Source organism: Thamnophis elegans, chromosome 12 (genome assembly GCF_009769535.1).
Source record: "Thamnophis elegans isolate rThaEle1 chromosome 12, rThaEle1.pri, whole genome shotgun sequence".
Taxonomy (NCBI): Eukaryota; Metazoa; Chordata; class Lepidosauria; order Squamata; family Colubridae; genus Thamnophis; species Thamnophis elegans.
The window spans coordinates 60,181,775-60,203,126 of NC_045552.1; the positions used below are offsets into that span (position 1 = coordinate 60,181,775).

Consider the following 21,352-nt stretch of genomic DNA (forward strand, 5'->3'; position numbering starts at 1 on the left):
GGGACACACTCTTGAGTAACCTTTTATTAGAGTAAATGCTTACTGCCGTTTTTCGATGATTATCGATGCAAATGTTATTATGACTGGTAACCAAAGCAATTCAACACTTTTGTTGGTGAGTATTGCTGTGCTTTTTGTGTGTTTTTGTGTTTGTGTGTATGTGTGTGTGTTTTGTTTTATTCCTTTCTCTCTTTTCTGGGCTGGCATTTTTTCTATCAAACGCCATTAAACCGTTATACTTTTTTACCTGGAAAGAAAAAAGAAACCCAAAATAATAACAACCCTGTGCAGATACGTATATGACCATTTAGTATGCGAGCTGAGAAGGTTAGAAAACGTTCAAATCTGCAAACTGTTTTAACAACGTTGCAATCCTCAGCACGTCAAATGCAACAGGAAGTTCCTAAGACACCCGGAAAGCCAGAATGAATGCACGTTTTCCCAAGAATTTACAGAAAATTAAAGGGCAGTCAACTTCCTAAAGGATTGGAGAAACACAATGGCGACCGTCACAAACGATGAAGTATTAGTCGGAGAACAAAACGACAAAGAATTGTTGAGTGGACGGGAATCTTTTCCAGCCGTGGGGATTGCAGAGCCAAAACCAGAGGTCAGCATCTGGCTTTGCGTGGTCCATCGGCCATAACAACACGGTGCTTGTTAATCCTGTTGGAAAGATCTGCAGGGCAACCTGGATGGGAATGGTCCTTTAGCACAATTCGAAATGCGAGACTGACATTTCTTGTTTGTTACTACTTGTGTTTCACACGTATGACGGGTATGGTTCCTAAGTTCTTTCTATTTAAAAAAAAAACCATTTAAACTTCTGAAGTACTAATATATATAGAGAGATAGATAGATATGTATATATATATAAATATGGAGTCTTACTCTATAGTATGTAGCATCTGAAGTCAACTCATTGTCAACTTACTTCAAAATACTATTCGATCCCATATCCCCCCTTTCTCATTCTCTCTCTCTCTCTCCCTCTCTCTCTCTCTCTCTCTCTCTCTCTCCCTCTCTCTCTCTCTCTCTCATAAAGCACAAACCATTCTGTACATTTAAAAGGCAGGAAACTCAGAACTTGGCTAAAAAAGTAGCTTCCCCCCCATCCCCCTTGTTAACAATTTTGTAAATGTAAACAAAGAGAGGTTCAAGTATAAAAGCGAGTTACTTTGTGACTTGGCAAAAAGAGTTTGGCACCTGATGACGTCGGTTTTTGAAGGTAATTTTTCTCTCCGTTTTTCATTTTAAGGAATTCTGGCTCATTGCGAAGCCGGTCTAAAAGAAGTCTGGATCTTTGCTACCATATATCGCTGGTGAAGCTCAGTTCTCTGCTGGACAAGGGGAGCAAAGGGGGGTTTCTGTGGAAGTCCTGCACATCCTTCACGCTGCTGCTCAGCTGCCCGTTGAGGAGCGTCAGGGGTATATTGCAGTACGTGTGGTGGTTACTGCTCAGGGCAGAGAGCGGGAGGGTGGCGCACTGCACGTTGTACTCGTAACCTCTGCAGTAATGTCTCATCTGGGCCGCGCTGGCGGGCTGATAATTGCCCAAGTCCGCCTGAGAGGACACCAAAGTAGCCGAAGTATCCGTCACCGCGATGGAAGGCACTGTTTGCAGGTCCCCGAAGAGGCCCTGCTCGGCGGAATCCAGGACTTGGCGCCGCGAGATCACCTCTTTCTTCTTGGCTGGCATCTCGTAGAGCAAACGTTTCCAAAATTTAGAATGCAGCTTGTTGCTTGGGGGTCCTTTCCACGGGACGACCGAGAAGAGTTTGATGCTGTGCTTCAAGGCTTCCACTTCTTGGTAGTTGACTTTCCCTTTCAGGTGGGGGCACTCGATGAAAATGACTTTGATCTCGCCGCTGAGGAGCAGGTTGTGGAGCCGGTTCTCCATCTCGAAAATGCTCCACCCGCGTCGGAGTACGTAATCCGGGGTGAGGACGATCAGGAGACGGCGGCTTTGTTCTACACATCGGGCAAGGTCTTCTAGATAGGCTGCAAATCATAAGACGGAGAGTAAAAGAGAGAAATACTTGCGGGAGAGAGAGAAAAAGAAAGACAAAGTTTTGCAATCAAAATGGGGGGTAGAGAAGGGAACAGATTGATCTTGACCAGGGCCACCAACGGTTTAAATGGCCAAGGAAACTCCAGGTCTCCTGTTTTCACTGGGCTTGAACCAGGGGTGGGATTCTACCCCGGATCGGTTCGGGTGAACTGGTTCGCTCCCACTAGCAAGTGGAGCTGCCCACTTGCCCCTTACCTACCTTTATCTTCTCTGCCGAGTGGCATGGCAGAGTGGGCTGCCCCGGCTGCTTCCCTTCACAAGCAGCAACCCGGAAGTCCAGAGTCTTCTCTAAACTGCGCATGTGTGTGCAACGTGTGTCTGGCACGCGAACCAGTTGTTAAACCAGTAGGATCCCACCCCTGGCTTGGACACTGAGCTCAGAGGGTCAAGTCTAATTCCAAGAGCCAACAAGCCTACGAGTGGAGAACTTTGGAAAAAGCTTTTTCTTGACACGAGCTCCTAAGAGTTGGAGAAATGCTCGGTATCCCTCATGGCCTTTCCATAATCACAAAGTCATCTGCATGGACAGCAGATTGGACTGTCTTGACCTGGTAGGACTCTAAGATGTTTCTGCATCAGGTCTGAGCATCTGTACCAACCCTTGATGACATTCCACCCTTCCAAACGGCCCTCCTACTAAAATTAACGTCTTCTCCCCCTCTCTAGAAGACCTTGACTCAACCTCATGTGCCGTTCACAGTCGTCACGGTGAATTTTGGCTCAGCGCATTGTGTGAACATGGTCAGATGGAAGCTGCTGGATATTTGCAGTCCAATGTATTCTGGAGGTCCACCAACTTGGGGAGAGCCTAGTTGAGGGATTTACATATTGCCAAATGACCATTTCTCCCCCACACACGTTATGGAAATGGCAGAGGCATCTTGATTTCTGGTATGGATAGCTGAGTTTGGGTTGGATTGTCTTTTGATCCCAGGAACGCACATCCCTTCCAGTCATTTATCGACAAGATTCGGAGGCACAGATTTTGCTCGACAGCTGAGCGCTTTGAGATCGCCCGGTGGGACAACCTAGCCAAGGTCCTACTCTACTTACTTCTTTCAACTCTCCTTCCATTGGGAGATAGGGGCACCAGTTGGAAGAAGAGCCTGCAGAAGAAAGAGCACATTGTAGGGGTTGTTCCAGATGGAACTCATCCCGTGAACATCTGGGTTGGGTTGGGTGGGGTTGGCCAAAAAAAGAAACGAAACAAAAAAGGAAATCATGGAGCAGAACTTTCAACGTTGATAAAGACACAAAGACACAAAGACACACACAGAGACACACAGAGAAGACACACAATGCTGTTTTGGGGGTTACAGATGGAGAAGACTCCTAACTGGGGTGCAGGCGTCTTTCTTTCTCCCTAGAGTCAAATGTAGATCAAATGTGAGTGACAGGAAGGGGGAGAGGAGAGGAGAGGAAGGTCTCATCAAGGTCAGGCCCTTTCTACTGAATCTGGAGCCGATCGGGGCTCGTCATGCAAGCCACGTTCCCATTTGGCACAGTACGTGCGAACGCCTCCTTCTGTCTCCTTCGCCTTCCAGTTTGAATGAAATGGGCAGAAACGGCCTGCAAAATGATCTGAACTGATCTGCTCTTTCTGATGACGAGGATTGCCAGGCAGCTCCTCCCCGGAGATCCAACGCGGACGTTTGCCTCCCTTACGAAGCCTGTCCTGCGAGAGAGCAATGGAGCTGGTGCAGGCTGGACTCTGCCGACTGACAGCAGTTCGATCCTGACCAGCTCAGGGTTGACTCAGTCTTCCGTCCTTGCAAGATTGGTAAAATGAGGACCCAGATTGTTGGAGGGGCAAGAGGCTGTGAACCGCTTAGAGAGGGTTGGTTCCGAGAAACCTAATTTCCAGGCTATTTTAAGCATTAACAGATTCTACGGTCTCTCCTTTGACCTTGCAAAAATTTTTGCCTTCAGTCTGTGAGCCCAAAACAGCACCCTGCCAATAAATGGGCCGTGGTGGCCCAGTGGTTAGAGTGCAGTACGGCAGGCGACTTCTGCTCACTGCCGGCTGCCTGTAATTTGGCAGTTCGAATCTCACCAGGTTCAAGGTTGACTCAGCCTTCCATCCTTCCAAGGTGGGTAAAATGAGGACCCGGATTGTGGGGACAAGAGGCTGACTCTATAATCTGCTTAGAGAAGGCTGTCAAGCACTGCAAAGCGGTATATAAGTCTAAGTGCTGTTGCTATTGCTATGCAAAATACTAGCCTGATACTCTCACCCCAGGAAGTTAGAATAACAGAGTTGGAAGGGACCTTGGAGGTCTTCTAGTCCAACCCGGTGCTTAGGGAGGAAACCCTACACCACTTTAGACAAATGGTTATCCAACATCCTCTTAAAACATCCAGTGTTGGAGCCTTCACAACTTCTGGAGGAAGTTCCTAAGTTCTTCACTCTTCTCCTCTCCTGGGGCCACCAAGCCAAGAACCATCTAGGAAGCATAGCGCTCCTTCTCTCTCTCTCTCTCTCTCTCTCTCTCTCTCTCTCTCTCTCTCTCTCTCTCTCTCTCTCTCTCTCTCTCTCTCTCTCTCTCTCTCTCCCTCCTTCCCTCCCTCCCTCCCTCCCTCCCTCCCTCCCCACAGTAGCTCTATTCTATTCTATGAATTGTTCTCGTTCTCTGGCTTTAAGAGACGCGCTTCCTCTGAGAATACACTCTCGTCTTAATTGCTCCGGGTTAAAGCCAATCAAAGATGCGTTTAATGTGAACAACCAGAACGAGCATTTCAGAAGCATCCCAAGTTGGCTTTCCCTGCCAGATCCAGAAGCTTCTGCAAGTTGCAGAACCCAAGCCGGCTTGGAATGGAACCAGTCCTTCGTTCCCATTTATATTCTGCACCATCATCATCAGCGGGTGATTAAGCATTCCTTAATCTTCTGCACGAAAGCATCAAATCTGCTCAAAACTATATGAATCATCTCGGTTTTGCAAGGCAGGAAAGGAAGGAAGAAAGAAAGGAGGCAGCATTATGCTGAGCTGCGAGATAGAGAGATATAGATACAGTTTTTTTAAAAAGCCAGTGTGTCAGGTAGCAATGCACATTATTTTTGATGATGCTTAATGACTCTCCGAAATTACAATGATGGAGATTTTTGTTGGCGCGTCTGCGTGACAGATGGACAGAGAAAGAAAATGCAGCCCTGACTTTGGAAGCACCTGTGAGGAAGCTGATTCATCGAAAGCATTTGTTCCCTTCCTGCATCGACTTTCAAAGTCTTTGATTCTGCTCCCTCCTTTCAAAAGCAAGTTCGGAGCAACACCAGCTGTGCACGGAATTAAATCTGTGAACCCCCCTCACACAGAGACAGCTCCTAACATCTGTAGGTGGCGTGCAATGATGTACCTGATTCTTCGCTTTCATCTGGGTTCCTTCATGACGATTAGGTGGAACTATGTCGAGGGAAAGGATTAACGGACAGCGCTGGCCCTGCGTCTCTGCCATCAAACGGGGCGTTTCGCACATTGGGCCAATCCAGAATGTGACTCGTTGGGTTGGGCTTCATCTTCTGCCCTACTAGGGGTTGTAAATGTGCTCTAGGGGCTCGATTCCACTACTGGCGGTGACTGGCAAAAATGGGCCGCAGGGGGGGAGGATCTCCCCTCCCCGCATTTTGGGCCTAGTTGGCCTCCCTGCAGCCTCCTGGGAGCAAAAACGGGGTGGGGGGGGACTCCTTGAAGGGGCGGGGGCAGGAAGGGGCGGAGCCAGCCAGAAATGTAATAGCCAGTTTGCCCAAACCAGCCCGAACCAGCTGAATCCCACCACTATGAGGACCCAAACTCTACCTTTTCCAGAATGATGGAAGCGTCTTGCCATAAACTGCAGGGCTGGGGGTGGGGGAGAGAGACATTTAAGAAGTGGTCTCAAACCTTCAGTGGATCAGTACTTACTCCCGGTTGGGATCAGGTCCCGGTCTGGTATGAAGAGCTTATATCCATATTGCTTTTCCAGCACATCTGGCAAGATTTCAAGGACAAACTGCTCTTCCTCCCGGTTGTCCCGGTCCAATGCGTCGGGATCGACTTTTGTGTACGACAGGTAGGCGTCGTATTCTTTGTTGTCTGCAAATAAAACCACAGGTCTTGGGAGGAGAAGGAAGAGAAGTTCTCCCCACGGTTAAAGCGATTTGCGCATGTCCGAATGCCTTCCCCGCCCAACAACTGTCATAGGTAGTTCTGGGTCAATGTTTCTTAAACACTGAGTTATACAGAAGCATCTTGGAGGCAGAAGTAGGGATACGGAGTAGGTTTATAATTCAGCCACAGTTCGAGATGCCAGGATCCCAAGGCCAAAGAACAGCTCAGGGACACCCACTTGACTCCAGCTCCTTATCTAGTGATACCGAATGGACATAATCTTGCCAGTCTAAAGTTGCAACCTTCTAACTTAATGGATAAACCCTGAGTCTAGCTACTCTGAACCTCCTCTTACCTCCCACACCCAGTCCCTTGTTTTGGGACCCCTCTGGAATGTTCTGCCTCCTCTGTGGGGAACCATGATGGTCATGCTAGGATTCTCCCCCACTCTTCCTCCAGGTGCCCATTCCGTCACCCAAGGAGGCAACGCAGGAGGGAAGCGATAGCACCAGGATGCCGATAGCACAGGTGGCACACAGAGCCCTCTCGGTGGGCAGGCAAGCCATCGCTCCAGCTCAGTTTTGCCATACATGCATGCACGCCTCCCACCAGCCAGCTGATTTTCAGACCCCTGCTGCACATGCGGGGGGCGCAAGCGGGAGATACTCCTACATGCACAGGCGGGTGAGGCGCATGCATGGGGGGGTCATGTGGGGGGGCGGGCCAGGACACACATGGGAGCCATGTGCACATGCGCAGGGGTGGGGCGCACAGAGAACATGCACATTGCATTATGGGTATGCGCAGAGACGCTTCCGGCACTGGGCACCCAAAAGACCATCCCTGTGATAGCACCTTTTCTGACAGGCAGGTTCCACTAATGAGCATCAGCTTTCAGGAGCTGCAGGAGCATTTCTGAAGACACACCTGAAGAAATGAGCTACACCTGTCGGAAAACCTGCTACCGGATCCCTCCCGATGTTTTGCCACTGTAGGCTAACACAACTCTCTCCCTCCAAAGTCAACCAAGGCTCGAGTGGCCCTTTCACTTCTGGGTTTTCATCTCAAATGAAGGAAGCAGCCAATGGAAGGCAGCGAAACAATGTCCCTGAAACCATCCTTCACGTTAATGGTAGAGAGAAGCTGATCTATTCAATCTGAGTGCTTGGCGTGAACCTCTCAGGTACGTTTATCACAGCCCATTTTGATGCAGAGACATCAAATTTTATATCCCCTCCTAGAACTGCAAGTCTGTTGCGGAAGGGAGAGGTTGTGACTGAAGATCCTTAGAATGATTTAATCTCCTGCGACTTCGAGAGAACGAAGATCAAACCGCTAATGCAGTGAAGTCAAAAGAATCGCCCGCTTATAAAGCCTCAATTCTCTGCAAATAACTGGAGTTGTCCGTGCTTAAGAAACTGCTGAAAATCAATTCAAACAATCACTGGTTTCTGACTCAGGAACTGTTAAGTAGCAGAGAAGGGTTGGAGCTCAGAGTTGAATTGTGAGGTCTTTGGTGCTCTCTGTCCTTGGTCGTCCCCCCCCCCCCCTGTAGACTTTTCATTATCCAACTAGGTAACATTATCAGTGTAGAAGGGGGCTATGAGGTTTGCTCCCTGTACGGTAGCTGGCCAAAGCAACATTTGTGTGTGGGGGGGGGAGGGGGTGATTTTCTTCTTGGTAATTCTCTGATTAGGGTATTGTTCTCTGCTTGATAGTTGGTCTGGTGTTAATCCCTGCTTCTCTGGATGTTGGTTGCTGGAGATGATACGTTTTGATCTTAAAGAGGGAGCAAACCCCTCGGTCACCAGCACTGATGTTACCTGGATGGGCAACGAAATATCTGCCACAAAACAGCCAAGCTCAGACGGCACCAAGGACTTCAGAAAGTCTAAGTAGCCAATTGGAATCTGGCTTGTTCTTTCCTGTTCTTCAAATTATGGCAATTCCTTTAATTTGCACGGAGGGCATCTGGCTGTGAATGATCAGATTTGGGGAAGGTGCAACATTTCTTTTCTCCTGGGTGGAACGGGGCTAAAAGAGAAGGACTGTTAGTCACCCAGTTGGCTTTCACGCCTAAGGTGGGAGTAGAACTCGCCACCTCCTGGTGATTGGCCCAGAGTCACCCAGCTCGTTATCATGCTTAAGGCGAGACTGGAACTCACCATCTCCTGGTGATCCAAAGTCGTGGCTAAGGTGGGACTTGAACACAGTTTCTTGCTTTCTAGCCTGGTGCCTTAACCGCTAAACCCAACTGGGAAGGGCTGGTATTGCATCTCAGCAAGATCTGAAGAGCAAAGAGAGTCCTTCTCTCCAGCTCCCTCCGTTGACGGAGCTTCTCTTATTTCAGATGACACTTTCGGTGGCTGATCCACATCAGGGGCGTTGGATAAGCTGTTCAGAGGTCTACTCACCATCCGTGGCTTCATCGCCTCCAAACATCTGCCTGTAGCACAGCATCAGCTCTATGTTGTAGCACTTATAGATGGTGACGAGTATCACCAGTAAGAGAAATATTGCTCCCAAACCTCCAGCAAGTTCGATTCTGGAGATCAGATCTAGAATAAGACAAGAATAAGTTAGGAAACGGAACGGCTTAGCCCCGGGGTGTCAATTTCCTTGAGGGCTGCATCAGGGTTGTATTTGACCAGGGTGGGTGTGGCCAGCTCGATGTCACTCGTGTTGGGGGCACCTGTGGTATCTCGAGCACTCTGCCAGTGAAAATGGGCTCCAGAGCTCCGTTTTATGCTGCGATGGCCTCCTGCAACCCTCCGCCAGTGAAAACGGAGCTCAGGAGAGCCGCCCGCAGCCCTCCTGGGCAGAAGCCCCGTGGGATGGTCCTTGGCTGTTTCCAGGACAGCCCCACAGGCCAGATCAAAGCAGCCTGGGGGCCGGATCTGCCCCCCCCACCCGGGCCTTGAGTTGGACACTCCAGACTTAGCCGATCTTTTCTGGGCTTAGAACTTAAGATCAGGCATAGTTGAGATTTGGATGGGGCTACCAAGGAATTCCAAGCTCGGGAAACGAAAAGAAAATATTAGAAGAAGACAATGGCCGACTGTTCCAACGTGAACTCCATGCATATATCCACAAAGTTTGCCAAACTTGACTCCAAAGTAGGTCTACAGAGATTCTCAATCATCCATGTTGTGGTTGGCCCAATGGTGCTTTTTTTCCCCTTTTTCCAAATGGCGACTGGACTTTCTTGGCTTATTCCCTTTGCATCTCATCCAAAAATCTTCTTCCGGTCTTTTGGAGTCTCACTCGCCACCCACCCACATTATTTTCACCTTCTTTGGAGTCAAAAGCCCTTTCCAAAACGATTAGTAGCAGAGTAGCACCAAAGGGAATGGAAATGCTTTCCAAAACTCCCCAGTGGGCCAGAAAGGGGGGATTGTGAAAATGTTCTCAACCCTGTCCCCCCAGTTTAACTCACTTCTTGCTTCCAGCACCCAACTGTGGAAAGTCAATATGATTCATGACAACCATCGCTCAATGCCATGGGAGACACCCATTAAGAGACCGGCATATCGCTTGAGACCCTGCCTCATAAAGGTAAAGGTTCCCCTCACACATCTGTGCTAGTCATTCCCGACTCTAGGGGGCGGTGCTCATCTCTGTTTCAAAGCCGAAGAGCCAGCGCTGATGTCCGAAGACGTCTCCGTGGTCATGTGGCCGGCATGACTCAATGCCAAAGGCGCACGGAACGCTGTTCCCTTCCCACCAAAGGTGGTTCCTATTTTTCTACTTGCATTTTTTTACCTGCTTTCGAACTGCTAGCTTGGCAGAAGCTGGGACAAGTCACGGGAGCTCACTCCGTTACGCGGCGTTAGGGATTCAAACTGCCGGCCTTTCTGATCGACAAACTCAGTGTCTTAGCCACTCAGCCACCAGGTCCAGAAAAAAAATATGGAATACTTCATGAATCTGCCTGTCATCCTTTCACGGGGGCCATTCCTCACAACCGGGGGCATTCTTAATCTTGCTTCCTAGTTCACCCACCCGTTAAAGAAACCAGAGGAATGCTATGAGACATTGAAAAGATAAACTAATTTACGCTCTATCTCAGCACCGGTATTTATTGCCATGATAAATAAGCAATGCAAAAGGCATAAAACTCAGACACTATCAGGAATCAAAAGGGGAAACATAATGCTTCTCCAACTTGGATGGGCCCGTGAGTGAGTTTATATGTCATTCAACATCGCTCTAAACTTTACACAGCTTTTACTCACTCTTGACGTTCACGGTTAACTTTTCCTCCTGAAAGCTTTTTGGGCCCTGCAATTTATGGTTGGAATTCACTGACTTGTCAGTGAAATGTCACGGAATAAGGTGCACCTTCAGACCAATCAAGCGGGAGTTTGGAAGAACATGGAGATTCAGCCTGGTGCCTATTTTCTGATCTAAAGCTTCTTGGGATCCCCGGATGACGAAGTCAGACAAGCCACGGTTGAGCTAGGGAGCTCCCGGCAGATGTCACTTTAACCTCCCGCTCTTTGGAGGCACATCAGCCGCCTTCTGTGACAAGCTGACCACTGATTCAGAATGTGCGTCTTTTTGCCCAGCCCATTGGTTTTCTCCAATCGCAGCCTAGGAACTGGGGGATGTTCCCGCTTCTACAGCCTGAGTCGGCCACCAAGATTTTTTTATCCACCAGTACTTCAATATTCTAGAGTACAAAACAGAGGCTGTGTTGAAACTCCAATGTTTAGGATTGGTGAGGTAGTGCCCCCCTCCCCCCACCCATCCAGCTTCAGGAAACAAACCCCAATTCTCCACCGTAAATATTAAAGGATCCCTCTGTCACTGCACCCAGGGGTGAGTTGCTCCAGGCATTGCTGCCAGTCTGATGCACGGGATTTACAGCCACAGACCTTATCCGGCTTGGAGAGCTGCCAGGCTGATATATGCAGAACTTGGCAAGGGGTCTCGGAGAGTCACGAACCAATTAATTGCCTCCTGCAAACTCCCCTTTCGCTCCTCTTTTAGTTCCCCTGGGAGGGGCCATTCATCCTCCCCCTGTGGCCTTACTCCCAAGTCGACCCCTGTTCTTTAGCTGTTCCCTTCGCCTGTCAGCTCTGCACATGCGCACACTGGGAAGAGGCTCCAGCTGTTCTTCTGCCCCACTGATCTCTGACTCCGAAGGCAGCTGATAGCTGGCATACGGCCCTGGCCCCCTCTCTGCCTCCGACACAGAGCCCTCCTCAGAGCCTTCCCCAGACTCCAGGACTGGCCCTTCTTCCTCCCCAACCTCCTCACTGTCCGAATCTGCTGCCAGCTCCTCTGGCCACTGGTGGGCCACAACAGCATGCTTAAGAGGCCTGGCATACATCACAGCTGAGTTGGAACTGTGCAGGGGAGCCACGAACCAGCTCGGAGAAGATTTGATGAGGGAAAGAGTTAAAGATCCCTTTGGATCCTGCCATACCATCTCTGTTGTAAATTTCCCCCCCATAAATTGCTTTTCATGCAACTCCTGGGCTCGATCCCAGGCATGTGTTTGCATGCGAACAGGTCGTTAATTCCAAGCGCTCCCCCTGAGCTTCTTGCCTACCGACAGTCAAACCAATTTCCTCCTATGGATTGAGCAAAATCTCAAACACCTAACAAGGCTCTGATTTTGCACTCAGCGTGTTCTCCGACAAAGAAAGCATGTTCAGGCAGCATGGGAAGTGGCAGGGAAATCATTTTTTATAAATTGACCAGGCAGGTTTAAAGGAAAGAAGGGGGGGGGGGGGAACCCCAGTCACCAGAGCCCGTGGAAGAGGCTAAGAAGACAATCAGTGGTCTGAAGGAAGAGGCCTAACCCTCGAGTTGAACAGAAAGGAAGAATTGGGACGCAGTGGGATCCCTTCCGGGTCTTTTTAGTGATTTTAGTTTTGCATATGGCACTCAGCCATTGTTTAATAGTAGCTTGTAGAAGGCTCTTCTCTTATTTTAGTGATTGATTGATTGATTGATTGATTTGGCGACAGGAAGGGCATCCGGCCAGTAAACACGGAGCTCCATTCAGTTGCCCAGACTCCACCCCACGAGGGATTATGTAGTCATTAAACGAGGATGATGATGATTGATTGATTGATGCATTTGTAAAGCTGCCCATTTCACCGCATTTCATTTCTTAGCCCATTCAATTCCGGAAGGAGTATAATATATATATTATATATATTGAAAAAAACCTGGGTACTTGAGAGACCGCCTGCTGCCAATTACCTCCCATAGACCCGTTAGATCGCACAGGGTCGGCCTCCTCCGGGTTCCGTCTACCAGCCAATGCCACCTGGCTACTACCCGGGGGAGGGCCTTCTCTGTGGCAGCTCCGGCCCTTTGGAACGAACTCCCCGCGGAGATTCGGACCCTCACCTCTCTCCAGGCCTTCCGAAAAGCCGTTAAAACCTGGCTGTGTCGGCAGGCCTTGGGTTGATGAGCTCCCCTCCCCTCTCGACTTGTGTGGCTGTTGGCTATTTTAAATGCTTGTCTTGTATTTTTGTGCTCCCTTTCCCCCCTTGAGTTGTTCGCTGCCCTGAGTCCCTCCGGGAATAGGGCGGCATATAAATCTAATATAATCTAATCTAAATCTAATCTAATCTGATCTAATCATATATATATATATATATATATTTCAGGAGGGAAAAATAGACGCCTTCATGTCTTCAGAATTCACAGCTATGCTGGCGGAGAGAGGAATGGGAAAAAAAGGAAAAGGGAGAAAAATACCTCGTTTTCTCAGAATGATGCTCGCCTGCTTCTTCCCATTCCTGTTCTCCACGTGGCAGGTGTAATTGGCCAGGTCTGCTTCCTTCACAATGTCAAAGATTAATGTTAACTCCACGATTTTTTCTCCAAGGTGTTCTTTGAGGAGCCTGAAAGAAAACAGAAACATTGGAGGGTTCGTCAGCAGCCGGCCAAGGAGGGATGAGGTTCTGTTGTGGCCGAGTCAGAGGAGGAGGGGGAGGAGGAGGAGGAGGAGGAGGAGGAGGAGGGGGAGGAGGGGGAGGAAGAAGCGTGGGAGTCAGGGTCGGCATCAAGGCAGCCCGAGGGCTCCGAGGGAGGAGAGGGAATGGAGCAGGGGGGGGGGTGTTGCTGCCGGCATTATTGCCGGTTTGCTGCTCAAAAGTTTTTGCACAGAACCAAAAATCAAGATGGCGCCATGGCCGACAGAACTGGTTCCAGGGCGTGGCAGGCTGAGTTACTACCTACTTGGCTGAACCGGACTGAATCAGTAGGAACCCACCTCTGGAATGGAGCTGGCAGAGAGAGAGAGAGAGGCAGAGGCAGAGGCAGAGCCTGGGCCGTCCGTCAGCCCTCAAGGTCTGGAGGTGGCTGATGAGGAAGAGGAGGAACAGCTGGGCCCAGTGCCTGATGCACAGATGCGCAGAAGGCAGAGGAGAGGAGAGCAGGGGAAATCTATGGGCCGGTCATTCAGACGGAAGAGCCACCACTGCTAATGAAGCCCCACCCGAGCTCTGGGGATCAAAGGCAGGGGGAGCAGGTGAATAGGTGTGGCAGACAACCATTCGTCTCCCTGCCGGATGGACTTGTGAGCCTGCTGGAGAATTTCTTTTGCCGGGGCTGCTGGCGCTCCTTTCTTTGGGTTCACCTCAGAGGGTCTGTGGTGTTTGGGGAGCTGGGTCAGAACTTCAGGAAGACTCAGTTCTCTGGGGATTTGATTCTAACAACCTTCCACAAGGTGACGCTCCAGGCTCTGTTGCTTGGGCAGGAGGTAGGGCTAGATGACCTCCAAGGTCCCTTCCAACTCTGTTGATTAATCTGTTAATCCAGCCAATCGTAGAAGGCTAGATTTCTCCCAAAATAGTTAAACTCTAAAATAAAAAGATTGCATCGAGCTCACCAAAAACATAGAGACCAACAAAGATTGTTTTAAAAACTGAACTTTCTTCTTTGGAGAGCAAATACCAGGAAATATTTTCCTCCGTTAGTTAAATGAATATAATTGGGGAATACAAATAGGTTCTGCCTCTGTATGGCTTTGTTTTTTGTTTTGCAAAAGTCACCAGGATTAACTGTTCAAAGCAGACTCCCAGCAAATCAGCTTCCAAACACGGATAATAATTTGCAATTCAGATTAAACGGGCTGTTAACTTTAACTTCTGGAAATGAAACAGATTTTTCTCTCCCCACCCTCAGTTTTCTAAATTACGAGGTGGGGAGGGGGGATGCCAACAACATCATCTGTACCTGATTTCGCCTTCTTTCACATGGTTTTCCAGCTCTTCGATGAATTTCTCCCCTCTCGTCCAGTAGATCATGGGGCCAGACTCACCACTGAAGCCGAAAAAGGCTTTGCAAACAACGTTGAGGGGCTGACCTGCAGAGCAACACAGGAGGGGGGGGGATGACAGTGATGCTTAGTGGCAAGAGAGCACAACAGCCGCCAGTTCACTTCTCCAGAGTGATAGTTTGGAACGTATTTTTCGCGAGGAGAAACAGCCCAAAGGATTGTCCTCATCAGGAGTAAACAAGACTGAGTTGTAGCAAGTGAATTCGTTATATGGAAGTAGTGGGAGACGCTTCCCAGTTGAAAAGGTCTTGGTTTCTTCATGTCAACTGGGCCAGTTTTGACTAATCAAGGAGAGAGAAGCAACCAAGAACTAAGGAGAAACTTCCTGACAGAGCAATGCATCTGTGGAACTGCTTGCCACCAGAAGTTGTGGATGCTCCAACACTGGAAGTTTTTAAGAAGATGTTGGACAACCATTTGTCTGAAATGGAGTAGGGTTTCCTGCCTAGGCAGGGGGTTGGACTAGAAGACCTCCAAGGTCCCTTCCAACTCTGTTATCCTATCCTATCCTATCCTACCCTATCCTACTCTACTCTAATCCTATCTTATCCTATCCAGAAATTTCCAAGGTTTTGGCTAGCAGCTTCTGACTGGGCTACCCTATTTCTCCATGTCATATAATATATGTGGATATATGCATAATTTTGTATTGATTGATTGATTTTGTCATGATCATGTAGTGCAGTGTTTTTCAACCACTGTGCCGTGGCACACTAGTGTGCCGTGACATAGTGTAAGGTGTGCCGTGGGAAAAACACCTTATATATAGTCAATATAGGCACAGAGTTAAGTTTTTTTAACATTTTCTAATGGTGGTGTGCCTCGTGATTTTTTTCATGAAAAAAGTGTGCCTTTGCACAAAAAAGGTTGAAAAACACTGATGTAGTGTATATTGGAGGTGGTGACCCCTTGAGCGCTGTAGGGAGCACGATTTCATTTTGATGGAGGCCAATTAGTGTATATGACAATAAAGTTATTCTAAGTTTAAAAAACCTGTCAAATGCAAAAGACCCAGTTAAAGTAATTTGTTGCTAAAAGGCCTATGCACAGGATTCTCCTCAACTAAGGGTTAGCACCTACTACTAGGGGTTAGCTAAGTGTTAACAGAATTCAAGGGAGGCTGGATTTAGCTCCCTTGCGGCTACGTAAGGATTCTAGGCTGGTGCCTCTTTTAACGCCGCCCCCACGTTCTATCACTCCTTCCTCTACAGGCCCAGAATTGATCTGCTCATGGGACGGCATGGATACAGGGTGGATTTATTACACTTTACAGATAGTCCTCGACTTACAACTTTAATGGAGTCCGCCAATTACAATCGGAGGTTGTACGAATGGTTGTAAAGCAGTTTCTTACGTAACCAACCTGATTTTTTTTCAACCTTTCTTTGAGCAAATACTGTGGTCATTAAGGAAACCCATCGTTATGGGGCATTTTTGCTGGGAACCAGAAGCCGATGCCTGCTTTCCGGCAAAAACCGCAGTAAAACTATATGGTCGCCATGTTGCAAATCGCTGTAAATGTGGGTTGGTTGCTAAGCGCCCCAAAATTCAGTCAGGTGACCACGAGGAGGCTCTGGGAACTTTAGAACCGAGTCGTAAGTACCTTTGGGGAGGGGAAGGGGAACCTGTCGCACCTTTGAATGGTTGCTAAGTGACCGCCGTAATTCAAGGACTACCTGTCACGCTTCTTTTTAATTCGTAGACATATCAGATTATCGTGTTCACAGAACTTTGGTTTCCAGAAGGATATAAGAAGATGCGGCTGGCAGGAAGCTGTGAAAGGGAACTGGAGTAGTTTCCCATCACAGGAATAACCTTCATTTGAGGCCTTTCGTTTTACATCTACTTTTTCTGAAGGATCAAACTCTCCCAGACAATCCCATGAATGCTGACAGCAGTTGGATTTCCTTCAGGATCGTTCTAGGCAAAGCTGAAACTTTGCGAAAGCTGCCAAGGTTTTTTCAGATCCTTTCAGTAGAGATCCAAATCCTTATTAAAAGTCACGGCGGAATGGCAATTTCTCCTGGGTCAGGAAGGACTCTTGATTGAGTCAAGGTGGCGGCTGTGACGTAGGAACGAAAGCCTCTCGACCCTTCAAAAACATGCCTGCAATGCGTCACAACGCCACTGTCGTCTCGGGCACACCACTAAAAGCCAGAAAGTGTTGGGAAACTCTAATTAATGCAAAACATATTGAGCCGAGATTGATTGGAGCCAAGATCGCTTCTCTCTTTGGTCCAGGGTTATCTTCCCTCCCTCCCTCCCTCCCTCTCTCCTTTCTTTCCTTCCTTCTTCCTTCCTTTTCCTCCCTTCCTTCCCTCCCTCTCCCTTCCATCTTCCTTTCCTTCCTTCCTCTCTCCTTCCCTCTCTTCTTTCTTTCCTTTCTTCTTCATTCTTCTTTCCTTTTCCTCCCTTCCTCCCACTCTCCTTCCTCCCTCCCTCCTTCCCTCCTTTCCTCATTCTCCCTTCTTCTTTCCCTCCCTCCCTCCCTCCCTCCCTCCCTCCCTCCCTCCCTCCCTCTTCTTCACACTGCTGATTTGAACCGGGCGTCCTTCTGAGTCAGCCTGGCCATGAGTTGTTCTGAGAACATGGCACCTCCTGTGTGATGCCTTGTGATTGTCGTGTAAAGCCTAATTTTTGAAGCCAAGGTGGCTTCTCTTCTTGGCCCAGGGTGGGGACTTTGGGAATTCATGAATACCAAACATTCGTGTAGGATAAGACTCTGGGAGGCAGACTTTCCCTTCCCTTTAAAGGAGAAAGAATAGGATTTCTTCTTTACAAATGGAGGATTTCTACCGCCTGTTTCCATGGGAAGAAACGCATTCCGTCTTTCCATAAGAATCTGCCTAGGCACATAAGCATCCGACACCTTCCCTTTGACTTTCATAGGAAACGCCACTTGCCGAGACGTGAGGAAGGGTTTTTAAAACTTATTTAAGGAGTTTCTGGTCAATCAGAAGGAACAGCTTCTGCCCTTGATGGGGCTGGGCCCTGCTGGGCTGTAAGTGCTGGTTGAACAGCTGGCCCTGCCTGTTTCCTATTCAATGACCCAGCAAGAGTTCTGTTGGAAACTACATAAATAAATAGCCGAGAGGAAATGAAAAATACTCCAGAGAGGCGTCTAATTTCTATAGATGCTAAGCAAATTTCCTGAAGAGATTCTCATGGTTAGAAGAAATAACAAACACACACAGAGAGATACAGAGCTGTTGCATGTGTGTGTCTGTGTATATATATATAAAATAAAGTGAAAAACCCATCCACAGTAGGCTGACTTCCGCCTGCATATGAAGAAGAGAAACTTGCACCCAGCAGGTCAAATTCCCTTCCTTAAACCACTATTCAAAGCTTAATTTAATAGCTCCATCTTATCCATATTTCCTTCCTTCCTCCCTCCCTCCTTTCATCATTATCCTTTCTTCTTTTTCCTCTCTCCCTTCTTCCCTCCCTCTTCCTTCCTTCTTTTCCTCCCTCCCTCCCTTCTTTACTTCCCTCCTTCTCCTTTCTTCCTCCCCCCTCCCTCCCTCCTTCCCCCCCCCCGTTCCAGTGGTGAGTTTCAAAAAATGTTTGGAGCCTCTTCTGTAGGTGTGGCCTGCTTTCCGGGTCCACTGGTGGAACCTCTTCTAACCGGTTCGGTAGATTTGATGAACCGGTTCTAATAGGTGCAAACTGGTAGGAACCCCACCTCTGCTCTGTTCCTTCCCTCCTTCTCTTTTTTCCTTTTCCTCCCTCCCTCCCTTCTTTCCTTCCCTTTCCTCATTCTCATTTCTTCCTTTCCTCCCTCCCTCCTTCTTCCTCCCTCTCTGCTTTCCTCCCTCCCGCCCTTCTTCCCCCCCTCCTTTCCTCCTTCTCCCCTTCCTTCCTTCCTCCCCCCCTCCCTCCCTTTCTTCTCACTGCTGATTTGAACTGGACATCCTCCTCAGTCAACCGGGCTACAGGAGACCTTCTGAGAACACGCCGTCTCCTGACTGATGCCTCCGATGGCTGCGTGAAGCATAATTTTGGAGCTGAGCCTGATGGGAGCCAAGGTGGCTTCTCTCCTTTGGGACTTCGAGACCCCAATCCGATGCCAAAGGCAAGGGGACTATTTGTCCATTCCCAGAAGGACAGCCATGGTGGGCATGACTATTTCAGGCGGAGCCTCCTGTCCATTGTCATCACATGACTGCTATGGTCGTAAGTGCACAGACTGGTCATAAATCCCTTTTTTCCTCCAGTGCCGTTTTGCCTTTGAACAGTTGCTAAGAGAAAAATGAAGGACTTCCTAACAGATTCAATCCGCCTGAATCCAGGCAAGGCTGCCCCCTGCAGGAGCTTGTACCGGTGGGGTTGATCCAAAAGAGAATTCTGTGAAAAGGGAGAACCAGGACACCCCCCCCCTCCCCAATGTTAATTTCTGCCTCTAACGGCCCCCTCTTTCCCTGCCACGGCTGGGACTGCCCTCGTCACCCCTGTCACTCGATGGCATCAGATGAGTGGCATGGAAGGAGATACGGTGCTGGCCATTCACGCATGGAAAGAAGAAGACCTCCTAAACCAGGGGTATCAAAGTCGGTGTCACTGAAGGCTGCATCAGGGTTGGGTTTGACTCCAGAGGGCCGGGGTTGGGCATGGCCAGCTCAATGTCACTCATGTCAGGGGCACCTGTGGTGGCCAAGGGCTAAGGCAGGACTTCCCCGAGACCCTCCCTCCCTCTCATTATAATCTCCTCCCTTCCTTCTCTTCTTTTTCCTTCCTTCTTCTTCCTTCTTCCTTCCCATCTTCCCTTCCTCTTCATTGCCGTTCCCTTTCTCCTTTCCTGTCCCTTCTTGCATGCTCCAAACCAAAAGGGGAAACATTTCTGCTTTTCTTTTGTTTTCAGTTTGTTTGCTACCCTCTGCCAGTGAACCCAGGGCACCGGGGGTGGTGGTGGTACTCAGAGGCACCACAAGCCAGTCCTTTCCTTTTTCCAGGCTGTCCCCATGCGCCAGATCTAAGCACCCCTTAGATTTGCACCCCTGTCCTAAAGAGTCATTTCACTTAGAATCCCATCAAGATGATGAAGAAGAAGAAGTCAAACACACACACACACACACCAGACCGATGCATCCCTTGGGACAATTTGAAAACTGAACACGCCACCTCTCCTAAAGTTCTCCACCTAGGCTTCGGGAGTGTCAAACTGTCCAACTGTTTTTGAGGCAGTTTAATTGCATTGTGTATTAGAGAAAAGTCCTCCCGCACTCTCGTTTTTAATTACTTTCCTTTCAATCTCTTCGCCCGCTCCTGGTTGATCTAATTAAGCATCAAGGGCCTCTGGGATGTGGATGGCATCTCCATTGCAGATCAGCCTCGCTTTTGGCCCTGACAAAGTTAGCCAGGCGGCCTTTGAGGGGGACTAAGAAAGATGCTTCACTCATCCAAGAGTTAACATTTTTAAGGTATATAGAATAGAATAGAATAGAGGAAAGAGTAGAGTAGAGTAGAGTAGAGTAGAACATAGGGTTGGGTAGGGAGTAGAGTAGAGAAAATAGAATAGAATAACAGAGTTGGAAGGGGCCTTGGAGGTCTTCTAGTCCAGCCCCCTTCTCAAGCAGGACACCCTAGACCACCTCAGACAAGTGACTGTGCAGTGATGGAGCACCCACAACCTCTGGAGTCCAGCTGTTCCACTGGTTAATTGTCCTCGATGTTAGGAAGCGTCTCCTTCATCGCAGGTTCCTTCCCTCCTGGATTAGTTTCCAGGAACCTGAAGGGAGGCAGAGCCGAAGGGAACTTTGGGCTTTCCTGCGTTGGCCACTTTGAAAAGGGGGTCACCTGGGGACACGAACGTCCATCTTTTCTGCTGGTTGCAAGCGCCAAATGACTCCTTCAGCACAGGCCTGCAACCCCTTTGCCTTCATTCTGATGATCGGAGTATTTATTGCACAACTGGTAAAAACCACAATTCGCCCGTGAACCAGCTGGAATGACTACCTGGGCTCCAGAGGTGACTTGAAGCCAGTTTTGCAATGGTGCGGGCCAACGCGTCTTGCAAGACAAGTGGTGGTGATGGGGGGAAGGAGGCAGTATTCAAACCGCCCCCATTCCTCCCCCCCCAATTGAAGAGCAAAATCCTAATCTCTCCCTGGTTTCCTTCGGTATCTTTGTAAAGGCCTGGAGGCCCCATTTGAAGTGATCTGTAGCTCGGTTATTGCTCAGAACAATAACAACAGAACGGAGGCAGCAACGAAGGGATGAGAAGCGAAACATTTGCAGAGGAGACGGGGGGGGGGGGATACCCAAAATACTCCAGTTGGAGGTCTAAGGAGATTCTCGGTCATTCAGGCCACTTTTTTTTTCCAAGAGGCAACTGGACTTATTTGGTTTCCCCTTGAAGGCGTTTTGCTTCTCATTAGGGGCGAAATCCTCCTGGTTCGGCCTGGTTCAGCCAAACCGATTCTGCAAACTGGTAGTAAAAAAAAGCTTCCGAGGATCACGTGGATCAGCTGTGAGCTGCGTGATTGTCAGAGGCTTCTTCCCCCCCCCCCCCCCCGGCCGGCCCGCTTTTTAAAGGAATTTTTTCCTGTCAGCTGGGGTGAAGAGGCAGGGGAAAAAGGCTTCAAATAGTGATGAAATTTTGACGAAAGTGCGAATCAGCTGTGAGCTGTGTGATTGTCGGAAGCTTCCCCCCCTCCACTTTTTAAACCATTTAAACCATTTCCTGACTATTTGCCCGAACCAGCAGGAAAAAAAGGCATTAAAAAGTGAAAAATAGTTGGCCACACTCCCCCAGTCACGTGACCCCCCCCTTACCAAGCCATACCCATAGAGCCAGTGGGCAAAAAAAAATAGATTTCACCCCTGCTTCTCATTCAGAAAACGCCTCCAGTTCTTCTTGGATGAGAAGCAAAACATCTTCAGGGAAAAACA

General features: G+C 48.8%; 1 protein-coding gene across 2 annotated transcripts in view; it reads right to left on the reverse strand.

Moving 5' to 3' along the window:
• Nucleotides 1–9: 9 nt before the first annotated feature.
• The window catches only part of IL1RAPL2 (interleukin 1 receptor accessory protein like 2), a 381,614-nt gene continuing 360,271 nt past the window's right edge, over nt 10–21,352 (reverse strand). For both annotated transcript variants that reach the window (XM_032227415.1, XM_032227416.1), the window contains exons 7-11: nt 14,359–14,488; nt 12,877–13,022; nt 8,571–8,714; nt 5,971–6,141; nt 10–2,001 (exon numbers count right to left, since the gene is read on the reverse strand). In XM_032227415.1, coding sequence (XP_032083306.1) covers nt 1,307–2,001; nt 5,971–6,141; nt 8,571–8,714; nt 12,877–13,022; nt 14,359–14,488 — 1,286 coding nt within the window. In that variant the 3' untranslated portion in view covers nt 10–1,306. The remainder of the gene's footprint in view (nt 2,002–5,970; nt 6,142–8,570; nt 8,715–12,876; nt 13,023–14,358; nt 14,489–21,352) is intronic.